General features: G+C 40.4%; 1 protein-coding gene across 1 annotated transcript in view; it reads left to right on the top strand.

The window, feature by feature from the left end:
- Positions 1-26,710, top strand: part of LOC104271878 (DENN domain-containing protein 1A-like) — a gene marked incomplete at both ends in the record, with an annotated part of 102,486 nt that overhangs the window by 74,537 nt on the left and 1,239 nt on the right. Inside the window, 4 exons of the mRNA XM_009866693.1 lie at positions 287-340; positions 6,378-6,488; positions 12,065-12,165; positions 19,744-19,789. Of these exons, the coding sequence (XP_009864995.1) occupies positions 287-340; positions 6,378-6,488; positions 12,065-12,165; positions 19,744-19,789 (312 nt within the window). The remainder of the gene's footprint in view (positions 1-286; positions 341-6,377; positions 6,489-12,064; positions 12,166-19,743; positions 19,790-26,710) is intronic.

The raw sequence follows: 26,710 nt of genomic DNA, 5'->3' as shown, positions 1-26,710 counted from the left end.
TGTATGTCGTGTTGGGTGAGCCTATGGCCGCGTCTCTGAACAACAAAAACACTGTAATAGAAATTTTCGGGAGGATTTGACACTCTCTGTCTCAGTATTGCACATTGTATCTGAGAATCCCACTTCTGAAGTCCATGACAAAGAAGTCATGCTGGTAGCTGGCAACAAATGTTCTGTCCTTTTTACTTAGCCGAAAACCTGCTATTACTGCTGTTACTAATACCGTGCAGTAAGTTTAGATTACTTTTGACAATATGACAATAATCAATATTTGCTCTTTTTTTAGCACTCTTACTTTACTGTGCCTGACATCAGAGAGCTTCCGAGTATACCTGAAAATGTGAGTACTCTGGAGAACGTGCACTTTGCCATTTCTGTTTCACGTCAGCAGCAAAGTAGATAACAATGGTTACCTCTGTTTGGCCTAGTAATAGATTCTATTCTGTAAAATATTGCTGGCTGTTGAAGTGAACTTTAGCTGGTTAATTTATAATAAGTATTGGGCGAAAAACATTCTGTTGCTAACTACAGAAGTACATGAGTAAGAGGCCTTTGGAAGTACAGCAGAACAGTAGGATTTAATGTTTGCCATTTCAATTAAGGAAAGATACCAAATGAACAAGAAATTGACAGCATAATTATCTGTAAACTGTATGTCAGGGTATTTGCTTAAAAAATATACTCTCTGTTAGTACTTGCTGTTAACGTTCTATGATTTCTTGGTTGTATTAAGTTTGAGCCTACTTGAAATTGGGAAAGACCAGTGATCTGGTAAGCGTGTGTAACGGTGCGCTGGCGTTTCAGAGAACAATGATGGAGTTAATTTGTGCAATAAGCCTATGAAAAAATCTTGGAAGTCATCTCAAGGCAGTGTCGTGATTGCCATTTGAGCGAGTACTGCAAAAGTCATCCTTTACATAAAAATGTAGGATTACGATAGGAAGGAATCTCACCTGCTTTACCAAGACTTTATTTATATCAAAAAAGCGACAAGAATCTGCTGGGATGTTTCACCTTTATAGCTAACTTGAATCAGGGTCTGTTTTTGTCTTTTAAGTGCCAAAGAAGTACTGTTTTAAAGGCAACTTAATAATTTCACAACTAAAGAAGAAGGTTTTTTTTTTTCTTCTGCATCCAGATTGACATTTTGTTCTCCCCTTGCTGACCTCGCACTGTTTACATAATTTTATTGCTTTACTTGAGGTGTGAGACTGAAAACTAAACTTGGGAAGTAATTGCTGGAGAGAGATAACATAGTGGTTTGAAATGAAACATTGTTTCAAATAAAATTACATACAATATGTTGATTTTATTTAATAAAGTGTTATGCCTACTTATTAGTCAAGCCAAGGATATAGTCTTGATACTCAACGTCTTCACTGGAGTATCAGACATCTGTATTGCTAGTATTTGAGAAGGATCAAATACCACTTTGGTATTAACTTGCCGTGTTCTTTAAGATGCTGTCAGAATTCAGATATATACCCTTACTTAGAACTTATTGTGCAGATTCAGAAGAACATCTGGGGCCTTTGCTTTAAAGCCGCTTGGGCAGTCATTCTTTTCTTCGTGATGGCATCTTCCAGACGTAACATTCGAGCTGACAATCTGCATTTGTGATTCAAAGCTTGAGATGTATTAAGGATAAAGCACTGATGGACAGATTCATTAGCAAATCTGCTAATCATACAGCGAGAACCTTCTCCAAGTGGCACAAGAGACCAGGAAGAGGGCCCCGTTTGTTAGAGGACTTTCTGAAAATGTCAAGCATACCTGGTTTCTTTAGGGCCGCTTCTTTGCAGAGACTTTTTAAGCCTCACAAAGTTATGTGTGTTTCAGCACGCCTCAGATTTCTAGCCAGATGATAGGTCTGTGGGAAGACAATGCTGGCATTTGCTTCTCTTAAATACTCTTTAATATGCTCCTGCTATGTCTCTTAGCCAAATTTCTGTGCCTGACATCTCAGCTTTCTTTCTTGAACATTTTGCGGTCTGCCTTAGCACCATATACCTCAATTTATGGCATGAAAGAAAGAAAGAAAAGGGAATCGCTAAGACATTTCGTCTCATTTGTGTTTGATTTGTATAGCAGATAACATTTGGGGCTTTTTGTTTCTGTTTTAAAACATTGTTGCTGGCTTTTCCGTGTTGTAGACTTTTCATACTGACGTGTATCCTGTCAGCTAATTTAATAGATGTGCAGTTTCTTCTAAGGTGCTTTATTGTTATAGAAATGTGATACATTAAGCGTAATTCAAGAGTCAATTCCTGAATCTAAACCAGCTATCGAATCTTGTCCTAATACTGGCATGAAGTTACTTGTTTATAGGGTTTCTAGTTTATGTTCATTTCTTCTCTGCTAATCGTCTCCAACTTTAACAATTTTTGTTTGATGAGCCTCAAATTGCCTGGAGAGCAAGGAAGGAAGTTTATTCCTGTTTTGCTGGCTGGCAAGTTGGAGGGCAGAGAGAAATGAGCTGGTAATGGTAAGAAACCAGTGGCAGGGATTGAAAGTAGCTCATCTGCCTTGGGCCTGCTTTAACTGACATGGAACAGCTTAATAACGCCGTGCACAGCGACGGCTCCAGGAAGCAGAGCCGTACTTCTGCTCTGCTGGCTACGTCTGCTGGTGCCGTGCCCTGTCTGTTCGAAGGTAGGAGTCAGCTTCCCAAAACATTTGAGCAGGAGACATGATGAATGTGCGTGAATCAAAGGCTGTTATAAAGCAGAGGCCTTGGGCCAGGAGGAGTTGGAAACCCTTTGAAAGCTGAAGGCTCAGCCTTCCTGGGCGGGAGTGCCATGTGATGCTGAAAAGCATCCCCAGGGAGTGATGGAGTGAGTGGGGCTGACATGCCTCAGCGGGGCTGGGGCTGCTCCGTGGAGCGAACTGGGAAGGGTGGGCTCCTCGCTGGGGCGAACCGGGGCACTGCTGGGAGCAGGGCGGGAAGAACGTTTTGTGCAGTTAACAAATACGCGTACCCAAATTAAAAAAAGCTAGGGCTTACTGTAAGAAAAAAATGCTCGAAATCAAATCCATTGGTCAAACTGCCGTGGCAGTTGACTGTCTTGTATTTCTCAGGCGTTTCCTTTGTTTGATATGTTTCTCATGAATATCGTGTCATTTCTTAGGAGGATTTTATCTGTCTGTTGATGCAGCTTTCATGGAGAATTGAAACATATTAGGGAATGCAGGGACATTAAATGAGCATAAATCTTCATGGATTTAAATAAATTGGTTGAATTTATTCAGAATTCTGTATCTTATCAGCAATTACATTTTTAAATCCTTATTAACAAAAGTTAGTAGTGCCTACAACTTTGAAGTTGTAGGTGGTGATTAATGGAGAGTTGCATAGAACTCTGGAATGTTAACACACTTATTGGAATTATCTGACTTTGTGTCAGATCAATATGTTTAATGAGTCACTAAAACATTTGGCGTGGACGCTTTTATGTAACAACTAAGCGTTCACTTTTTCGAAAGATTTAAGTCTAAGTCCTGTAATTTCAAAATGCTTGATTTTTCAGTCATTATAATATATGTCTTCTGATGCCCATTTTTCTTCATTAGATAACAGAGGAAGAGAACTATGTGAATATTACTCTTTTTTTTAATCTCAGAAGTTAGTGTGCATGTGCATTGACTGATATTAGACAGCAAATGAGCACCTAGAGGATTGACCTAGGAATGAACTTTCGAAGGAGCTCAAGGGAATTTTGTAGCACTCTTAGTGAGTTTTGAGAGGAGTGAGGATACCTGTTGCCATGTTTTATTTTGCAAATCCTACTTTTTCCTCCCCCAGAAAAGGTTTAAATCCTAGGAAACAAAATACGCAACAATTATACGGCAAATTGGAACGCTTTCATTTGTATTTATTTAACTCATTCATGGTTTTGTCACTTACGAGACATGTCTTTCAAAATACATGTGTAAGTCCCAATTCCATCTTCAGAGATGACAGCTTTCTTATAAATACAACTTAGAGCTAACACGTGAATTTCCTTAGTATCGATACATTACCATACAGCCCACATGCTGCGCAGGTGTCACTGGCAAATTTCTGAGAGCGGAGAAGACTAAAACCTTCTAAGCCTTTCCATCTGAAGGTACGCTTGTGTGTCAAAGCCAGCATTTCTCGGCAATAAACCCGATGAAAGAACAGTTGCAAATCAAGTCCCAGTGACTTATTTTCCTCTCACTAGTGGATCTTTTTGCCTTATAAACTCCTCCGTGCACACGCGTGCATGTCCCCGGGCAGAGCGTGGGGCCTGTGTGCTCCTGCTGCCCTGCCCTGGGTTTGGGTGGCAGCAAAGGGAGTTCGGTGCTGTTTGCAAATTCTTTGAATTCACACTATTTGCAGTAATTGTGTCGTCATGCGCACTGTGTTTTGGCGTCGTGGAAAGATGGGTGAGAGGGGGAAGAGGAGCCGTAGAGAAGACAGCTTATGTTTAGACAAAAATATCATGCTAATCAGCACAGATGGGATGAGAAATACAGAAAAAGTACATGATAGTTTAATAGGTTTTTGGCAAAATGTGTTGGCTTTTTTTTTTTTTTTGTTCCTTCTTTGAATATACCTGTCTGTGGCTATGGATTTCTGTAACAAAGACCTGCAAGCTTGTTTTGTATTAATGTGTTTGAAGCTAACTGTAACAAGCTGAGTTTTTATCTATCTACGTACTGGTACCAAAGTCTTCCAAATACAATGCCTAATTTTCCTTTAGTTCTTTCTGTTTGGATGGCAAGCTGTGGAACATATTTTTGCACAGTATGAAGCATCTTGGCAGACTTCTCAGGCCAAGTATTGGTGGGTTTAGAGTTATCTTTGGATCTGTCAAAAGTGCTAATAGGCTTTGTTGAGCTTCTTTAAGTTTCTAAATCATATTTGCTTTTTGCTTTTCTGCACTTTTTTTTTTAATGATGATTAAGATTGCGCTTGAATTCATGACTAATCTAATTTTGCTCTCAAGTGCTTTTCGTATAAGACTGTCTTTATCGTGTCGCAGCCCTTTCGTTTCTGTAAGAAGTTATTTGGAAGCAAATTTCTTAATTCATCATTTTTGTGTGCATTACCTTTTCCTCCATCGCCCCACCCTCTTTTTTTAAATTTCTGTCGTTTAAGAAGTGAAAATAGTTGCTAGGTTAACGGCTAGGCTTGAACTTAAAGGTATTTTTCAACAATTCTACGACCGTAATACTGTCTATACAAAAAAATCCTTTTTTAGTTTGCCTTGCACCGTGAAAGCCCCTCGTTCTTGGAGAATATAATGCATTTTGATCAAGTTACCTACACGGTGCCGTTCTAGTTCTGATAGTGAAGATCTCAGGCTTGCATTCTGCTGTTTATTAGAAGAGATCTTAAATATTTAGTAAATGATCCATGATTCATACCCCTGCAGCGCCTGCCCAGGGCAGCTATGCTGGTAATGCTGAATGGCTGCTCTTGCTGGCTGGTGGGATGATGTGGGGATGAAGCGACCACAGCTTGCTCTGTTTTCTTTTTTGAATTTCAGTTGTTTCCGATAATTTTTACACAAGTACCTTTTGAGATTCTGAGCAGCAGAAGCATGGCAGAAGCCCGTGTTGCCCAGGCAGTGCACGTGTTAAGTTTTGCTGGTGGTGCTTGCTTGTGGCTTGGCCTTTCTGTCCCTGCTGTAAAGGCAGATGGCAAATGCCCTTTGCTTACAACATCCTTCTCCTTCCTTTATACTATATAAACATGCCGACCACTGAAGTAAAATTGTGTCTTTGAATCCTGCCTCTTCACCAGAGTTGGGCATCCACTGACATTTTCAGAAGGAGAATTCTCTCTCCTTCCTCAGTTTCCCCAGCCCCCAAGAAGCTCTTTCTGACTTCCAGCAAGGGCCAACATGTGTCAGAGTGCGCCAAGCGAGGAGTTCAGACAAGTCATGTAACTGGTTTTAGCTTGTGCCTTAAATGCCTGTGTGTATTTCCAGTTATCGGAACTGTTCTAGCATAGACTGAGCTTACATTTTAATGGGTCATATTAGAATTGTCCTCTGAGAGAGCAGGGTTTATTGTTGGGTCGTGAGAACTTTTTAGTACTTAATCAGTGTTTGAAGTATCCGTAAAGTGACAGAATGTATTTTTTCTCAGAGAAGTGTCTTGTATTTCAGAAAGTGTTTGTGAAACATCATCAGTTTTCCTATTCCAAGACCTAGCTCCCCAAAAGTTAGGGGAAAGATACTGCAGTTAGAAAGTGCTCTGATGTAAGGTGACATACTGCTTGCTTTTGATAAGCCAAGTACTGGATGTAATGTAATAAGAGGATGAAATCTGGGTTTGTTGGTTGTGGTTTTTTAAGGACACTTGGTTTTGAAATATCATGAATCAAAAATTATTTTCTCTCTTCCCAGAGAAATCTGACAGAGTATTTTGTAGCAGTTGATGTCAACAACATGCTGCATCTCTACGCCAGTATGCTGTATGAACGCCGCATCCTCATTTGCTGTAGTAAGCTGAGCACTGTAAGTAAGATGAAGAATAATTTCTTCTGTTCACAGTTCTCTTTTTAAAATGCCAGTCATGTGTATAAAATGATCGGATGATCTCCAGGTCTCCCTTCCAACTTCAACCTCACCTCAGTTCCGTGGTTCTATGTGATGATTTTACTGAACTTCTGTAGGCTTCTAATGTTCCAATGAAAAAGGTTTTTTTGGATACAGGAATTCGTGGGGTTGTTTGGTGCGTAAACGTACAAACATGTATGCCTTAGAGAAGTCTCTTTTTCATAAAATAGGGAAGAAAAATAGATAAGTGTTAGTGTCAAATGGATGTTCCAGTGGCCAGCTCTGGATGGGCCGAAGGAGTGGGCTAAAATACATTGACAATCCACGTTTTTGCAGCTTTGTTTGATACAGTGTAATCTTAGTGCTACTTAGGCTCCATCAAGTGTCTGAGAGATGAAAGGTACCAAACACTCTAGAGTAGTCTCTTCTGAAAATGGCTGGACATCAAAACAAGTACAGAGCTTGATTTAGTTCAGAGTTTTATCTTATGCATTTCAAGGTTTATCAGTCAATAAGATCATGATTTTCTTTTTTATAAAGGAAACGTTAAATTTTCATTCTGTTTGCTCTCTAAATGGGTATCGATTGCTTTCCTTTATGAATAACAAGCATAAGATGGTTTAACTAATTTTGCTTTCTAGTTCTATGGACTAAGTACTTGACTGGTCCTTTCTAAAGTACAAGCTTTTCATGTGCTACTATCCAGGCTCTTACTGTATGGCCATGACCTGCTTTGTATTTGAGATTAGAACTGCTTCATGGAATTGTAAATACTATGGAAGGCTGCAATTATGTACATAAAATCATGTAAGGAAGGTCTGTCGATACAGAGCAGAGAAAATGAGAGAGAGTAAGACTTTGTACTTAATCTCAGGCTGTTACAGTCTTGTGGTGAAAGGTAAGTGAAACTAGGAGAGTTAGAATAATCGCTGGGACCTATGAATTGTTATTAAACGCTTACAATCAATCTCACATTTAACTGAAAGAATTCAACTTTGATGAAGTTTAATATCAAAAAAAACTTGTGAAATCTAAACTTTTGTATCTGCCAAGTATTTTACATCCTCCCTACTAAAATAAGGAAATATACATCCGGGGCTGGTAACTGAAAAAAATGAAAGAGAGAGGTGGCTATTTCAGAAACCTCACGAATGAAGAGTAGTAAATTATCAGAGAGGAGGAAAGAAGAGAATGGCTACCCAAAGCCTTTCGCAATTTGTGTGGTTGGTTGGTTTAACTCTCCCTTTGTGACAGAGCCCGGCAAGAAGAATTACTTACCTGTCACTTTGCCTTCCTTAATGAGCCATTTCACAAGTAGGGTTGTGTTGTCTTTCCTCTCTTTCTGCTATTTCTCTTCCTTTTGCCTCTGTCCAAGATAAAAGCATGTCTGGTTGTTCGGTAGGGAGGGGCATTCATACTGTGTGTTCTTATCTTACAACTTTATATATAAACTGCTCCAAGATTGGAGTGACAGTGTAAGACAGGTTTGAAGTGCTGGGCCGGAGCCAGTGATTCCTTGCCTGCACACTCGGCTCGGCGTGTTCCAGCAGTAGGAACAAGCTGCATTATTTTATTTCAAACTGTGCTCAGCGGAAGCCAAGACCTTGTAACTGGAAACGTACCAAACTGAGAATTCTCAAAGTAAAGCGAGGGTGGTGTGGTGGTGAGGGGGATCGGTTTCTTTGTTTTTCTTTTTTCGTTTTCTAACAAAAAAGTGCAAAGGACCTGTTTGCAGTTAATTTCTTTTAACTTGGAGAGACACGGCAATGTTGATTGGATATATCCTTAGTAGAGTTAAGGTGAATGAGTTTTAGGGGTGACTGAATGAGACTGTGTTTATTGGCTGTTTTATAAACGACGTGTAGCGAACCTGTGAAAGAATTATCACTGCTTGCTTGTATTTTTTCTTTTGTTTTCCCTCAAAAAGGAAACTCAAATAATTTCTCAAAATGTTAAAGCACTTATTCGTATTAAATTTCGTGGTGTATTCTGTTACCTAAGTACTTGTGAGAAGCTAGATATGAACCCAAATGCAGTAAAAACCTGTGCGTGGCACAAGGCCACCTGCTGCTGCAGGAGGGAACTCTCCCATCGTGCGTTGCTGGTGCCACCCTGCCCCACAAAGGTGGGCATTAGTTGTGATAAGGGCAGCAGCAGGTTGTCTCTCATCATGAAGCGGTGTCTTACATGAAGCGTGATGACTCTGAAAAGACTTAAGCTTCTGAATTACTCTGATGCTCCTGTTTGACTCCATCACACTGAGATGAATTTCTTTACGCAATTTTTCTGTTGTTTTTCGAGTGTTAGTACAAACCAGAAGATACCGTTCTGACATGGATACTCTTTGTTCTTGGGAGTTGAGAGCTTGCCGTGACACTTTCTCCACGTCACGGATGGCTCAGATACACAGCCTCCCGTTCCTGGCTTTGTTTCTGACGTGCCTCAGGGCTCTGAGGGTAGGGAAATGGTAGTCCTTAGGAAGAGATGAGACATGATTAATACCATTCACCAAATGCCCTCTTGATGCAACGCAGCTAAGAGCCTTCACGGTTCTTACAACTGCTCTTTTAAATGTACAAGCTCTTCCTCCCCAAGAGCTTGGTGCTGTCCTCACAGCCTGCCAGGGGAGATCTTGACCTTCACGCGTGGCCTGGGCAGCAGCCCTGCTCTCACTGCTGAATTCTTATGTAGCTCGGTCTTAAGCTTTCTGCTTTGCTTTTAGCCTTGAGAAATGCAGAAAAATGGTCTTGCAAACATGCAAAAGGTGGTAATTTCTTCCAGTATGTATTGCACATTTGTAGCCATGTGCTCTGCCGGTGAGGGCGTGCAGTGCCTGTGCATCAGGGGAGAGAGAGTGAAATGCTCTGGAAAACGGCCTCTTACAATTCAACAGCAGTTTATAACTTGTGTATGTTTTGCAAAATCCCATTGATTTAATTTGCTCAAATAAGCCTTTTAGAGTATTAAACAGAAAACTGCAAAAAGTGCATTAGTGAATCAGTGTCTTTCCTACAGAGCTATCTTTTTACACTCTCTAGCAACAGCTGCAGAAAGCTGAGGTAGTGGAACTAATCTCGTTTCAAAATGCTGGATTCCTATAGTTTTGACAGTTGGGCATTTCTCAGGCTGCCTTATTATTAAGTGCTTGTTTTCTGTGTGGCAGTCACTAATCAGGTGAGGTCTCCAGCAAATATGCTATTTCTTTTTTATGAGCCCTTATCTTGGCAGAGTTGAAGGACAGTACTGGTGCTTACCCATGGTAGTATGTTATTTGAATTCATACCAGATAGCAAGGTGGGAGTACATCTCAAAAATAAGTGACAGGTTCTGCTCAGATGTCTGCAGTGTTGAGCATTATGTCTGTTTAATCTTTTCTTGCTGAGTTTTAAAACCGATGGGAGGGGGGGCTTGGAAGGGCCTGCTTGGATTACTGAGTTCACACCTCTACAGCAGCAACCATGTCATGTAATAATGCCAGGAAATAATCCATTTGATCCTCATAGAAGCAATTTTTAAGTAAGAATTAATATTTTAAACAGTGGTTTTATTCAGCCATCTCTTTGATTGGGAGAATAGAAACAGAGAACATAAAGGATTTAGGAATGTGGAGGAAAAAATACATTGGGAGAGCATGCCCTCTTTGTCGGCTCCATCTTTTGGAACTAAGCTTTGCCTTTTGACTTACCTGTGGGAGAGGAACATCTTCTCCAGTAGGTATAATGCAAAGCTAAATTGAAATAGAATGGCATAGGGATAAATCTTTTGTGACTCATAAACATAGAGCAAATTCCAGATTTTGTAGCTTCTAACTTTTGCTTTAATTAGTGTCCCAACACACTAATGTTTCCATCCCACATGGACCATAAAATAGTATTTGCTTGGTAGTAAAGAGCTTTCTTACTGAGAAAGGCTGAACGGGTACTTGTTCAGATACTTGCTTTCACAGGGAGGTCTCCAACTACTGAATGCACAAACAAAGGCTACTGGGGAAGAATAAATATGACCTTTGCAAAAGAAATCCGTGTCTCAAATCTCAAAAATCTTTAAAAAACTAGATGAGGATGAATGATATTGAATTCTTCAACACTATGAAAGAAATTTTTGTGGCATACACGAGTTTGATCTTCTTTAGGGTGAGCAACTGGCTGAAAGGTTGAGGGAAAAAGGGTGAGAAATTTTTTCAATTTTCATAATCCTGGAGGTTGCTAAGCAGTCCGGCAGTGCTCAATTCTGGAACCTCATGAAAAACAATTTTTAAAAAGGACAGAAAATGTTGTAGCAGTCATTTCATTGCATAACATGAAAATATTAAATAATGCTTATGGGAGAAAACACTTTTAACCATGTAAGCAATCATGGCCTGAATAACAGAAGTAATTATTACCACTCAGAGATACTGGAGGGGTTTTTTTTTAAAAGAAGAGAGAAACTGATCTATGAAAATGCCAACTTATGACTCAGTTGAAGGCTTAGAAGCCAAGAAATTATTATGGAGGGAGTTGAGAACAAAACAGAGGTCATAATGCCACTAGATATGTTCGTGGTTTGCCCACGCCGTGAGTATGACTTGAGTGCTTGTCTACTCCAAATAAAAAATGATGAGTAAAACAGTGAAAAGTACAGAAATGCTTCTCAGGTGAAACTCATTGTAGCCCTTGTGCTGGGTATCATCTGAGATTAAAAGACACTCTCAGCTGCAGAGCTCAGTCGGGGTGGGTGGGATGGCCTGTCGCCTCTCAGTCTTTTCTTTGCGTGATTATAGCTTTTGCTGAGATTTCCTTTTTTTTGAAGATTACCATGTTCTTGCTTTTAATATCCTTAGTGAATGTGGCAAATATCCTGCTTATCTTCTTTTCCAAATTGTTAATTATCGTTTGAAACAGGATTGAGAGACGTAATTTCCTCCAGGGTGCTGTGCGGATTCTCCCCACGGCCTGACTGGCACTCGTATTTGCTCGTTGTGTTCTTTTTCACTCAGTACCTGCCAACATCAAAACTATTCTGAATGAGTTTTTAGAAATATAACTGAGAAATTGAGTGGATCAAATGATTTGGTGAAGGGCAATTAAATAAAAATCTCTTTCAAATAATAAAACCTGAATGACAGCATGATATATTCTTAAGAATTTATACAGTTTATGGTATAATTTCAATGCAGTTTTATGATTTTTAATGGATAGTAGTTGCCAGGATTGAGGTGTTTGCCTTCACTATTTTTTAGTTTCTTTTGTGTTTTCATTTCCACGTTCCTGTTGTTTTATAGAACGCTGGTTTTATCTGCAGGTTTTGTTTGTTGAATGAATCGGTTCCCAACTGTTTATGAAGTCCCTTGAATGACGACGACCATTATTATGGTGCTTCAGTCATGCTTCAGCCACCAGTACCACTTTGTTAAAGAGCACTGTGTATTTTGTGATAGAGCATGTTGATATGAAAGCAGAATTGACTCTATGGGTTTTTTTCCTTCTAACTTTGCCTTCTTACACTTGTTTTTTTGTCAGATTTATGATCCTGTTTCAATCTGTGTTTTTCAGTTAACTGCCTGCATTCATGGGTCTGCAGCTATGCTCTACCCGATGTTCTGGCAGCACGTTTACATTCCTGTCCTGCCCCCACATCTACTGGACTACTGTTGGTAAGGCGCTATATCTGTGTGTGTGTATGTATTATGTATCCATATATATATCACTTAGATTCACACCAGTTTTCATATTTCTCTGTAGTAAGTCCTAAGCCTTCTTATGATGCAACTGTTACTCTAAAAATATATATAGGCATATTAAGGGAGCAACCAACCAAGTAAGTAAAAAAAAAATAAATTCATGGCAAGTTACAGTTTTCTATTGGTATGTTGAAATACTCTAATATGAGTAGTTATTATGGAATGCTGCAACTCGGATATTGTGTAATTAAATCTGTTTTCAGTGTGTTGGGGTTAAGTGTTAAAATTTGAATTAAGACTCCAAGAGCAGAGAATACAGTGGAGAAGTTACTCTTGGTTTTCTGCTTTCCTGAACTTCTGTTGAGGACAGAGGGGGAGCTATTAATTGTCCTGTGGTGATCTTTTGTTTTCAGTATGTGTTTAGAACACGGTATTTACCTTGTTTAGGAGAATGAATAGAAACCTTTGAAAAAGTCATTATCATGATTTGACAAATTTTGGCACAGCCCATGAGCAGCCCATGAGCAACCTCATGTGATGTCAAAGCTGCCCCTGTTTTGACTGGGAGCTTGGACCAGTTTCTCTTCTGAAGTGCCTTCCAGCTGGTGCTTGTGATTCCACACCTTTCCGGTGGCCCAAGGAGCCTCCTGCTTCACTGTTGGGGGCTGCAGATGAGTGTGTCGTTGGGTGTATGTCTTGGACTCTGTGGTTTGTGTTTTTCCTTCCGTGTACATAGCAGGGAGATGAAGTTTGCCCAGAAAGAGTGGCCTTAGGCTTCTGAGAGAAGTTAAAACTTCCAAGCCCAGTTAGAGAGTTACTGGAATTGTTGCCTGGGCACGTAGGGATGGAATTAGAAAGGCCAGAGCTTGCCTGGAGTTAAACTGGGGAATGTAAAGGGTAATGAGGTTTCTATAAGCTTGAAAGTCAAAGGAGAGCACAAGGAAAACATGGGCCTGCTGCTGGGTGGTCACGTAGTCAAGTGCTGAAGGACACGGCAAAGGCTGAGGGACTCGGTGCCTTTGTCTTTGCGGGCAAGGTCTCCTGGCCGGGCTGGCCTCCCGGAGCTCCCGGTGTAGCAGAAATGTTTGTGAGAGTGTGGTGCTTAATGCACTTTGGGGAATGGCTTGGAAACACAGGAACAGGCTCCCTCTGCCCCTGGTGTTTTAAAAGGTCTTTCTCAGGAAAAAACAAACTTAACCTTACTGCGTCATCTGATACTGTCGTTTAAGTGTGACTCTTGGTGTGGCGCTTGGCTGGGTTTTTAAGTGCGATAGTGTTCTCCGTGGTGCTCTCTCTGCATTTAAGCAAGAGTAAGGAACCAGCTGGGAGGGATAACTAGTTTTTTTAAGTGAAGTGCTAGGAACTGAAACGTGTAGATTTAAAGGAAGCTTGTTCATCTGCAGATGATTTAAATGTTAAGTATGTGCCTGTGTCGAGGATACACTGAAGGGAATCTAAGAACTGTTATCTCCTGTGGAAATGAACCTTCCATTCACTCGCTGCACAGGAAGGGCAGATCAAGCCATTTGCACTGCCAGCAGGTGCCCTTTCTCTGCATAATGGGCTTCGCATCTGTAATTAACACATGAAGGTGGCTGCTGCCAGCTTTTTCTTCAGGTACATGCTGCTCCGAGTTTTCAGGACAACGGTGTGGACCACAAGAGGCTTTTACGCTGGGTTTGAAGATTAGGTATTCATCGACTTTCTGACAAAGACATGTTAAAAGGGGCTAAGTCCAGATCCCGCAGTTGGGAGCAGAAGTGTGCAAAAAGCAAACACTTGGGCAGTGTACCGAAGGAAATAAAGACACAAGTCATTGAGCTCTACTGAATGGATTCTTTCACGGTGGAACACCCTGTCCATGTAACCAATGAGGCAGCCAGTGTGTGAAAAGTATGATTTAAACATGTGTAATTATTAGGCAGTTTGTAATAGCGTGCTCACAAATACAACAACTGATTACCTTAGCCAGATACAAACTTTAATTGGAGCGGTAGCTACACACACTGTGATTGTTTGAATGTCAATTTAGCAACAATTTATGTGCCATAAATGTATTTCTCAAAATAGAGTCCATGTACTTTGTAACCAAGTGAACTCAGAGACGTCATTTTTTCCTAGGAGGACTGAGAATCAGCTCCTGCTCTTTGCTTTAAGGTGGTATTATTGCTTATTGGTGTCTGCCTCTTGAGGGAAATGACCTGAGATAATTTAAAATAGTTTAGTTTAATTATTGCCAGGCTATTTCTTTTGCAAATGTAACACACAAATTTTAAAGAGCTGAAATGGAAACAAAATTTAAAGTAACAAGAATTCTTCGGTTCTTATGAATACAAACCCATTGTGTTCATTTGACTGCATCAATTTCTTGACAGCGCGGCGTGATATTTCTGAGTCTTCTGCTCCTTGGAAAATGGTGTATAAACTTTGTTATTCTTGATCTTTGGAAGTTTTTGAAAGAAGCATATTGCACTCGTGATTATTTGCTATTAATCATTTTAGTTGCAGTGGAAACTTTTTTTATAAAGGAAACCTCTAAGGTCTCAACTGATACAATGACAGCTCCGTGGCTGTGAAATTTGGAATTTGTTTTATTTGCTGAGGAGAGAAGGGGGACACAACAACTATTGGATTTTTCCAGAGCTACAAAAAGGTAGAATTGCTCTCCTTGCAGAGAGCAAATGGGTAGGGCAACGAACTCTCCTCCTGCCACTTGAAGTGGCTTCTCATGAGAGAAACTTCAGGCAGGGTGTGGACAGTTCCCTTTAGCTGTTGAGAGCTGTGTGAGGCGCTGCTGGTTGTTTTTTCTTGGTTTGGATTTGTGTGTGTTTGTTTGTTTTTAAGAAAAACCCTATATGCCAGCAGGTGCCAAAAGTCCTGGTTAATGAGATACTGCCACCAAGCATGTACCACTCCCTAGATTTGGCCAGACTTTGTCCATCTATTTTCCTGTTGGGAATTTAAACATTTCTTGATGTGAAAGGAACAGTCTATTAATTTTCCTCACTACTTCTTCCCGTTTGTTTTTCATGCGGCATGCAAACACTCCCACTGTGTCTGTTTTGTTCCTTTTTGCTCTCGGTGTCTGTGTTTAAAATTAGCCTGTAAGTAAAGCCTGCCTTTGCTGACCTGGTAACACAGCTTAGTATGTTCTCTAAGTCGCAGAGCTTTGTCACTTGAGTTATTCTGTGGGCTTTTACCAGAAGCAACAGCCTTTTTTATTAGATGGACTGCTTAGCAGCCAGAATTAATCTGTTCTTAAGAGCCACCTTTTTAGAGCACCCTGGCACAGCTGCTGGGCAAACCTTTCTATTGGTGCAGTTTTCCCTTTCTCCAGGAGTTGTTTTTTTTTAAACTCCCTTTCTCCTGTTTTCTAAATCTGCATATAGTTCAATATCCTCCTTTAAGTAGGTGGAGGGGGTAACTGGAGGGTGAGTACTCCTGCTGCTCTGGAAACAATGATTCCTTCGTCAGGAGCCTCTTGGTAGGCATTTTGATTTAGCCTGGCACATCTGTGCTCACTGAAAGCTCTTGTAGTTGCTCTTCTGATTTCTGAGCTGCGTGCTTCCTGCATCATTCCCATTTCATCAGGCAAAGTTCTAATTTGCATCCATTGCCCCAATAAATTTCAGATTGAATTCAGTTGCATTTCAGTGAGCAATCCAAAGAGAAAGGAGGAGACTGCCTCAGAAAGTAAAGCACTACTGGTGTAAAAGAGCAATGGGTTAAGTCACTATTTGTGTATCGTGACATGAACTTAGTAAATGTGATCTAATCACTTTTCCTGGAACACTGAAAGTAAACGGTGCAAATCCCTGTGTAACTGTAAACTGTGAACCTTTTGGAGCTCCTTGGGGTTTACATTACTTTTTCCGGTGAAATGCAGTATTTTTTAAGGGTGGGTTTTTTTCACTTAAGAGGAAATGTCCCTCTATTTCACCTGCTTCTCTTCCAATTAGTAGTTGCCCACCTCTTGGGAGCATAATTAAGAGATCTCTAGTTAGCCTAAGGAAACGAATTAAAGAAATTGTAAAATGCAGCTGTAATAAATGGGCAATATATAGCCATTAAGTCCACAATATCCATATTCATGCTTATGCATTGCTACTTTAATGATTTGATATTTACCTATATAACTCATTTGATTATAAATAACGCTGATTGCATTGGGAACCAGTGTAGCACGAGACGAGTAACAGCCTTCCTCTTTGTTCCAGAAGACTTAGGCAGGCGTTTTGTTGAAGCGATAAATATGCGCAGTAAGAATTGATACTTCTTAATTTTGCGCTTAATGGATATTGGCTGCCATCAAACAACTTTGAGTTGTTAGCAGTTGTGGTTGTAAGAAGCCTCGGGACTGATGAAGTGTCAAGCAGTCAGTCGGGACTGGTCTGAAGGGCAGTCTTGGATCTGTCACGGGTCCCAGAAGAATCAAAGGTTGTGCAGAGTGATTCTCCCGTTTATACAAGCAATGTGTCTTACTGAAGTGCACTTGAAAGGCTTGGAAATACACATCTAACCTGATAAAATGTTTAAAAACTGCTTGAGCACTTCATGTCTCAAGACCTGAACAGCAGTTGGGAAGAGCTATCACAGCGCACTCAGAATGGGGGAGAGGGGGCGCGCAACGTTCCCTCGGACAGGACAGTAGCTGAGTGTGTAAGCAGTGACATATCATCAACACACGATAAAGAAGAATGGTGATAAAAGCAATTTATGAAGCCTGATGGGAGCCTTCCACTTTCCCCATCTTCTCTTCACCATCAAACGTGCTGTACATCTTCCAGGGCCCTTCACAGCACGTGCCTCGTCTGCTCGGCGTTCGCTGCACCAGTGTCACCTCCCAGTGCCCCCTGGTCCAGTGTTTCACCCACGTGTTAAATATTTCTCCAACAAACACCCAATGTCATCTTTTGTGCTCTGCCTCATTCCCTCATGGAAATATCTGCACCTACTCCTGAGACCAGCACAAATATTTGCAAAACTAGCACATTATACCACAACAAATTTCTGCTTCAGACTTTCATTTTTCGTATGGATCAGCAAAACCTGAGCAGTTTTTTCTAGCAGCGGGTGTGCTAAAACCACCCTCAGTTCTACAGCAGCAAATCGTTCCTCCTGCTTTCTCCTGCCTGCCCCAGTGTATGCACTGGAACAGCCCCGCAAGCGCTTGGCTGGAGTCCTTTAATGTCTGGTAATGCAAGTTTAGAGAAATAACAGCCTTCAAAACACTGCTGAAAGTCCGGTTACTGTAGCCTTTATGCAATCCCTGTAATAGTTAAATATCTGTATTGCCTTTGGACGTGATATGTGCCACTAGAACACTGAAAAGATAGTTCATTGCATCCAAAGCTGATCCGTAGATTGTAAGCTCTATGTTTTGTGCAATTCCGTAAAGTCTTACTGAGGGTGCATGGTTTTAAGGGTTTAGACATTCTTATTGTTCTTCTGTTGATAAACTGGAGGATTGAAGGATGGACAAGCTAATTAACTTTTACAGGTTCAGGGTTTCCTGTGCTTGGTGACAGACTCTACTTTTGGGCACGTTAATAAATGCCTGGTTTTCTGGAATACTGCACTCTTCCTGCTTCCTTTCATTACCTTAGCCAAGGTTCCACTAGATGAGACACTTGCAGTCTTAAGACTTCCTGCCGAGGTTCAGACTTTGTATTTTTGAGATTGAAGCTGTCGTGTTCATGCAACTACTTAATTAGAAACACATTGATTTCAGTGCGTACTGGAGGAGTCTTGTACAGCGTAGCCAGGCACACGGGGAAGTCGAGCGTTTGTGCAGCTGGCAGCTAAACCAGTGGTTTATACTTTGAATATAAAATTACTGGGTATTTTCTTTCTCCTGGAACGTGGCCATTGGAAAGGAAGAGATGTGGGTGAAAGAGATAGCGTTTGTCGCAAATAAAACATGCAAAATGACAAATAAAAATACTTCTCAGCTGAGCAGCAATCCATATGTAGTAAGTGTGTATCATGCTGCATGGTTAAAATGGCTTTCCAGGAATTTGGTTCTCATCTGTGGAATTCCCAGGGAAGCAGAACCTGCTGGATTTGTACCAAGTTACTGTGTGATTTAACAGTCCCTCTGGGCTGCCATAGGGTGCCGCACTGGGGCCAGGCAGTTTGGTAAGTCGTAGTGTAAGGTGATACACGGCGCTTTGGTGTTCTGCAGATGAACTTGTAAGGGGTTTTTAGAAGTTACGCATGTGTAATGTCTTCAAAAAGAAAAGAAAAAAAGTGTTTTCATGTAGAACGTCTAATACAGAAGCTGTTTCCATCTCTTGGTATAGCGTCCAACAGATCTGCAGTTTTAGGGAGTATATTAATAAACATCATAAATATTAATATGCATATAAGTAAGTACGTTTTTGAAAGTATTTCTTATGAAACTGAGAAGCAGAGTGATTTTTGCTGGTCTGATGTCTTGCAGTAGTTTTTTCAGTGTGATACTTCTCTTACTGAGCAGTAGGCACCAGTTTCTAAAAGCAATATGGAAGATATTTTAATCCAAGGCAGTACTTTGACATTTCTCTCATTTTTTCATCTGAAATTGAAAATGAGCTCTTTGAGCTTCTGTATCCAAGATGAAATGAGGCTCTATTTTAAAAGTTGTGTCTGTCTGTGCGCTTTCCGTTTAACAGGCAGTATATGCCATATTTGCAATTAGCAGCTTTGGCATCCTCTTTGATGTGTTCTAATAAGCAGTGCAAATATAAGCTTTCCCTGATTAGCTGAGTGGGAGTCCTGCAATAAGCTTAATATTAGAAATGCTGTACACACAAACCCACAACTTTCATTCAGCATTCTTCCTGGGCTCTCTCGTCCGCCCTGGTGTTTGCTAGCATCGTCAGAGAGAAGACAGGAAAGATCAATCCTTCTGCACACCGTGAGCGTTCGGTTTGATAATGGAAGCGTCACACCTGTGTTGGAGTACCAGTGCAGATCCCAGTAACTCTGGAGTTTGTCAGAATCTTCAAAAGAAATTTCTGTGGTTTACTTTTGTAAATGTAAATGTTTTGAGATTTATCCTTAATAAGCATTTTGAAATGTGTCTGGACCCGTATTCAGAGGATTTGAAACTTGTAGTACTGGGTGATATGTGTGCACTAAATGAACCACTTAATACTACAACAGGATGAGTTTTTTCCAAAGAATACTCTTAGAAAAAGTTTTGTGTATTTTTTCTGCAAATTGTAATAACACGTTTTTTTTCTTTATTAAAAAAGATGCTGGAACTGTAGATATGTTTAATAGTTGTCCTTATGTACCTGTCTTAACTTAGTCAGTTAGAAATTCTGAGAGAAGAGAAATTCAAGTCCTACCATAGTGAGAGGATATTGCATAGTAAGAAAAGTCTTTCAAATATGAAATAAAATTTTGCATGTGGTTTATGTATATATTTTTATTATTTTTATTTTTATTACTTTTTAAGCAAAATCTAATCCAGAGTCCCAGTATTTTCCTATAGCTGATTTTGTAAGTCGTATGTGTTAAGCCGGTGTTATGAGAATGTAAAGCTGGGGTGTTTTCTCTTCGCAGTGCCCCAATGCCCTACCTCATTGGAATACATTTAAGTTTGATGGAGGTAAGTCTTTCTCACTATTTCTGAAACTGTATGTTTTTATGATTTAGATGCAAATTCTGCAGGCAATTATACATTCATTCATATGCTTAAAAATGCAATAATCCTGTTCATTTGGGAGTGCTGAGAGAACTGAAGTTAAGCATACGTGATAATGGGAAATCTTACGGGAGTCTTATTTGATCCCGTGTGCTCTCTGGGCACACTTGTTGTTTGCAGATCAGCAGTCAGTGACGAGCTCACGTCGTGTTCCCCTCTCCACCCTGTTGCTTCATTTAATCAGGTTGCTGCCTTGGTTTGACTCGGTATTCACAAAGACAGAATCGATATTAAACCAAAATGTTGACAGTTACAGTTCTCTTTTAGGCTTTTGCAGACAGATTGTAATTTTTTTAATGTTCAAAGATCTGAAAAGAAGGAACTTGCTGTTAATGTTAACACAAAGCTGGCAGAAAACCAGCCCTCACAGAAAGCTTCACATATAAACAATTCAGAGTAATTCATGTGACTTTTTAAAAACTCTAAAAGTGGAAATAGCACATTTGCTTTTGCTTCTAGTACTCGGGAAACAGTTGATGACTTTCCTCAAAAGTATCTGGAGGACAACATAAGCTATTAATTTAGATCCCTATGAAAATCTGAGCCCTTATTAATTGTGCCCCTTTGCACAGGAAGCCTGAGCAAGGGGCCTGAGCTCGGGATTCCTGCCCCCAGCCCGTCGCCTCCGTCTGGGCTCTGAAATGAGCAGCCTGGGGTGAACGGGAAGGAGTTGCAAACACCCCTGAAAGTTCATTGACTTGTGGCCTTCTTTTACACACCCGTGTTTGGGAATTTTGGCTTACTGTTGAGGAAAACTAACTATTTCTTATATTATCCATGCAAATGTGTACTTTCTCTGGAAATACTGTTCAAATATATTCTTTCGCTAAGGCATATGTATGGGAGAATGATCCTCTGTGTATGTGTGAGTTACAACTTAGCCTGGTATGCTGTGGAACTTCCCCCTTTATCCAGCATCAGTGTGACCGGACCTCTTTTTCTTTTTCCCTTACCTCCCTGGGTATAGGTGATTTTTATGCCCTTTATATTGCTAAATGAAGTACAGAACTGCAGTACAATGTGTTAGTGAGTAAGCAATTATTTTAGAAGTCAACGTATACATTTGTTTGCACATCATACACTTATGTCAGAGGGGTGTCTGATAATTACCCTTGAATACTGCATAGGGAGGACCAAAGTAGTATTTCAGAAGAAATAGTCTAGCATATGCTTTTCGTATTGATCAATAAACTTTCTGCCCCGTATCTGCACAAGGTAAGCATCGACGTGCTTATTGTGGTATCTGTCTAGTTGGAAAAGAAGGAAGAGACCTGATAGGGGATGGGGTGATATATCAGTGCAGATACATGTCACCTTTCCCAAATGTTTCTCTCAGAAAGAGCTATGTGGTTAGCCTGGCGATGGGTATAGAGAAAAATTAGTAATTACACCTTGGAGTTGCTTAGCATGATGTCTCACTCCTGCCTTGCTACAAAACCCTATTACCGCTTCCTTTGTCTCGGTTTCTCAGATTGCAGGGCTCTGTAGGCCTTCCAAACTCCATCTGCAAAAACTCAAAAAAAGGAGTTGTTCTTGGAGAAGCCAATTTTCATCCATTTTAGTAACATTTTGAAAAAATCTGTTTAGTACTAAATCCAGTATGGCTTTTGAATAGCCGGAGATTCTGGAACACAGACACACTTTGGCAAAGTACAGTTATTCAAAGTGCCTTATGAAATAAATAAATAAAATGAACTGTCTTCTCTCCTCCCTCTGCTCTTAAGGATAAATTGAATCCTTCCAGCTAGAAATGCATCTTCCATCTAAAACCAAAATCACACAGTGGGCTATTGTATCTATTTGTTGGCAAGTACTACGTAGTTTTGCTGTTCCTTGGGCAAAGGAAAGGTAACATTTGTCAAAGGAGCCAGATGATTACAAGTTTACCTCTTTGCCTGTTTTCGATGCTGAAAGCGTACTCTCTTTGTCTGTTCATATGTAGGTATAAAATTGTATTTTATTTGTTAGAATACCAGCTTAGTAGCAACAGCAATTTCTTTCTTCTGATCTAAAAGTTGTGTGTTTCTTAAAATACCAAGTATTAATTTTTCCACATGAAAATAATTTTGTTGTTCAGTATTAATTTTTCTTTAAGTGCTGAAATTTCAGCAAATAGATCTTTAGGTATGTTTTGTTAATCCTCATGTTCTGGTTTCAGGATAGGCATTAATTCCCCAGTCTTCTCTTTAAGATAAGACAGGTGGACTCTTTATCTACTGTAGGGCCCCGTGGGAGCGATTGCCGTTGTCTACAGGCCCAGGGTTCTGCTCCCGCAGCTCCCGTTGCGGAATTTGTCATTGTTGTGTAAATGTTAGTGGAGGCCTAAAGTTGTGCAGAGAAAGCCCTGGTGTAAAGGGGAGGATGCATTTGGGAGGTAGGGAAAATCCCATTATTTTCTAGCTTTAGCGTTGTTTCTGTGGTTGTTTGCTGATCCCTAACTTGGAAAGGGTCCTCTGGAAGAAGTGCAGCGGAAATGTTAATGATTTTAAGCAAAATGCACCCTCTCTCTCACCTTAACAGTTTTTTTTCAAACCATTTTGTATGTTAAAGTTAGCTTGCAGCTTCCCGTGTTACACGGGCTGTCTGTAAAAGGAGCAGTGGTTTTAATGGAAAATGACAAATTTTTCTTATGATTAAAATATCAAGCGTATCCATTGACTGTTAAATCTAATTTGCTGTGACTGAAATGTTCTCCAGTGAGATAAGATAATCTCCTGTTATAGGTCAGAGGGCTCCAACTGATTTATGAGGGAAAACCTTGGTGGAAAATAGAGAGCTGTGCTTTGTGCTCTTATTTTTCAGCTTTTCTATCATCACCTAGTTAGTCATTCTTTATAAGATTTCCATTTAGCAATCCATAAAGTGACTTCAAAGAAGGCTAAAAGTTTATAAGCTGTTGGGTAAGCAAGGCTGGAGCTATCACATGAATAATGGAACATGCTTACGGAACTAATTGAATTCATATTAGATGAAGATAAGTACTTAGTACTGATAAATAATGAGATAGGCAAATGAAATTCTGTCGAATGAACGCGTCCCTTTCATAATCTTGTTCTGTTGTCTACCCGCATAGTGTACGCTATTTCAGTGTTCAGATTATAGTAAATTGACCTTTGTTTTTTTAAGCGGTGTCAAACCTGGCTGGCAGTCTTGTATTTTTTGTCATAGTAAACGATTGTTTCAGCAACTGTTTCTGTAGGAAAGGTTATTAGTGTGATGATGCTGATGGAAGAGGAATGCCCTTGACCTAGCAGACTGTTGGAATTTAGGCCCATGTGGCTGTGATTAACCGGTGGGGATAGTTCTGTAGCTGTCAGATCCTGAGCTGCCGGCAGTGCACGCTCCTGCGCCGGGCTCCCAGTCATCCAAGTCACAATAACGCCCACCCTTTTCATGCTCCCTTCAGGGCACAAACCCAGCCTTGAGAGTTAATGGTTAGAAAAGGATTTCTTTTGCTTCTTTTAATATTCCAGTCACTCAAGGACTTTTTCTGGGACTTCAGGATTTTAATTCTTGTGAGATTTTCCAGAAGGAATTCGTGTGTGAAACATCACATTGCATTTCCCAGGATGATTTTCGAACGTTTTTCTGAAGCATAAAGGACAGTCATGCATATCGTAAAACCTGTATGAACAGATTTTTCTTTTATTTTAACCCGCTATAAGTAAATACGTTCACGTAAGGAGAAGATTCACTAAAATTCACGCTGTGTTTAGTATGGTAGGACACATCTGGTCTCACATAACGTCAGTAGTCCGTCCATGTGCAGACAGATGAACGGAGAGCTGTGTGCTCACAACTCCCGACTCTCATGCATGTGTTCTGGAAGCACTTTTTGACATGTTTACCTGTTTTTTTCCCAGGTAGGCGTGAGGATGCTCTGTTTGCCATCCCGTCTGATAACGTGCCAGTTAGCGTGAAGGGAGCCCGAGCTGATGCGCAGTGAGAGACCGGCTGCGTCAGCTCGGGCTCGGTGCTGGCAGTGCCGCGGGGTTTCCCCTTGCTGCAGAACACACCCTGAGAATTCACTGACCGTGCGCGTCTCTCGGTGGTAGTGTTAATTGTTAATTACCTTTTTTGATTGGAGCGAGGGGTAAGATTTAGCTTTGTCCATCCATTTATACTTAGCACGTTACTGCCTTTTATAGCTGTGAGTGAAGAAGTGTCGCTTTTTTACAGGGTTTAAATGAACGGTTATATAGATAAACTTAAATCCAGGTCTGAAAGAGCTACATGCAGCTTAGTCGCTCACAAATACTATAAATATGGCTGTACGTGGTTTCAGGAGTATTGATAAAAATGCATTTTGAAATATGACAGGTCACTTACGGAATGGTCTTTTGTACAGTTATCAGAAATAAAAACCTCGTTTTAGCATGAGACTCTGTCTGTGGGGGCGCTTGAGGGGTGAGTTCCAAGGCAGACGAGCGCTGCGGGACCGAGCGGGCTGACCAGTAAGCGGAGCAGCTTTTTCTTCTTCCGGGCAGTGGTTGGAGCGGCCCTCGTGGCGGTTGTCACTCAGTTGGCAGCAGCTGCCTGCGATAAGGATCTGGGGAATCACCTGTCCGGCCAAGGGCGCCGCGGCCAGGGCCGGGGTGGCGGAAGGGTGGGAGCTGGGGGGGCGAGAGCCCACCTGCTGGGCCCAGATCAAAGGGCGAGAGGTCAGGGGGCACATCCCGCTTAACCAGGTTTGTCTGTTGAATAGCTATTTCAGATTGTAAATCTGAGGGTGATTTCATTAAGTCCTTCTGGCTGCTCTTGGGGCATGAAATAATAAAATTTTATATCCGCTGCTTTTCCTGCTTCTGGCAGCCAGATTGACACATTGTTGTCTGCAGTGTTGTGGTGTTTTTCTTTAAAAATAAATGGAAGCTATTAACTAAGTAGAGACAAGTCATTAAGCAAATGGATTTTAAACCTGTTGTAAATCATACTTTCAAAATTAATGTAGAAACTAAGCTACTGAGAATGTTAGGTTTTTATTGAGTTTTACCTTTCCAAAAGATTTGGTGGAAGGTACATTTTCTTTTTTCCATTACAACGTTTTTTGATACGTCGATCGCATTTGTATCCAGTTATGAAACCTCACGATCAACTCGATTTGTTTTGGCACCAGTTTAGCCATGAAGTTATGCAAACCTGGTTTTTGGGGGTGTTTGGCTGTGGGTTTGTTAAATGAACAATAAAATTGTTCATCTGAAAGAAGTTTAACTTAGGATTTTTTTATGGTAGGAAATGCAGAAACTGCCAACAGTAGACAGTGATGATAAAATAACGTTTAGTATAAACTGGTGTTGGTCTAATTGATGAATATTGCTTCTAGCACTTAATCTGAGTGAGGCAGAGGAACACTCCTTGGTTACTTCTCTTAGAATATAGTTTCTCAGTGTTTTTGCAAACTTTCACATAAAAACATTTAAATTACTTCAAGTGTTTGGCTGCTTGTGAGCAGGACAGACGCACTAACTGCTGCTTATTTACTGACCTGGTGTTTAAGGCCCCCTGGAGTTTGTTTGAAAAGTTAAGGGATTTTCACAGTAAAGGTGCCATTTCTGAAATTTAAAGTGCTCTTTTCACCAGGAGATAAGTTCTCTCTGATTAAGTCGGTAATTCTTACTAAGCCATGTTTATAGAGGCCATAAACAATGGGTTCAGTGTGCTTGTTAAACCAGCTTTCCATACCTCTCCACTCTTTTAAAAAGAGACATTTAAAATAAAAGGCAGGTGTAGATGTTAGTTTGACTTGATGGTTTTTAGATGATTAATTATGGCTACAAGTAATTCGGTAAGAATGGTTAAGAAAGGTTTGCACTAGTGATACGTGATGCACGTTTTCACCAGATCCCGTCTTTTGACTCAGCAAATCCCTAGTCTGTAGCAAAATTAGAAAAAGAAACCATAATGTTCATATTTCCATGTGTTCTTTGCTCCTCCACATTTTTTTTCAGCAAAATATGAACGTACTTAATATGGTCCATTCTATTTAACAGGTACCACTTTATTTATAAGATTTGGGTTAGATATTCAGGAAGTTGTGACACATGGAATGTGACTGTATGTGGCTTGATGGCTGTCCCTTGTATTGTGAGCAAATTATAACAGCACGCAGACTGTACCTGTGAAAACGTTCTACATGTAGTTGCAATTTAGAGTTCATCGAGATTCAGCATTTGAAATGCAGTTGGATGCTGGGAATTTTTACCAAAATTCCAACAAGAGAGTAAATACTTTTATTTCCAGGTCAGCTGGGCTGATAGCTACTAGTTTAGCAACAGAACTGTGTGATTCTTTGACAAAAGCCCTTACAACTATCTGATACTACCTTTATCAAAGATTATAGTCAAAGGAGACACACCAAAACCAGATAAGGATTAAGATGAGCTGGTCAGTCTGCATTTCTCTAGAATGAGCCACAATTGGACCATTGAAAAAGTCTGAGTTTTTTGAAATGCATTGCAAGACAGGTGTTATAAATCAAGTTAGTCTCAAGTGTTTTATTAATTTTGAGGGTCTGTCTCGAGGGATATCCACTGTCTTAATACAAATACTGAGAAGTGTTACGATAAGGTTGTGCTCTTCACTGTGTAAGGGTATAGCACAGCGGAGTTTAATATTAGCCGTCCTTTCGAATACAATTTTTCCCGTGCCGCGTGTGGAGATGATGACATTGATCAGCGTTTAGAGTCCGTGCACCACGAGCAGCATCCTTTTGTGCTGCGCTCCTCGGCAGATGCCCGTGTGTCACAAGCCTATTCTTCACTACAGAAACCCCCAATGTTTTGCTGAAGGGAAGGTGCAGTTACAAAACCATCCATTTACAAGTTC

This window comes from Apaloderma vittatum, unplaced genomic scaffold (assembly GCF_000703405.1).
Source record: "Apaloderma vittatum isolate BGI_N311 unplaced genomic scaffold, ASM70340v1 scaffold16383, whole genome shotgun sequence".
Taxonomy (NCBI): Eukaryota; Metazoa; Chordata; class Aves; order Trogoniformes; family Trogonidae; genus Apaloderma; species Apaloderma vittatum.
Note: the sequence above shows the minus strand (reverse complement) of the source record. Positions and strands in the feature narration are given on the sequence as shown.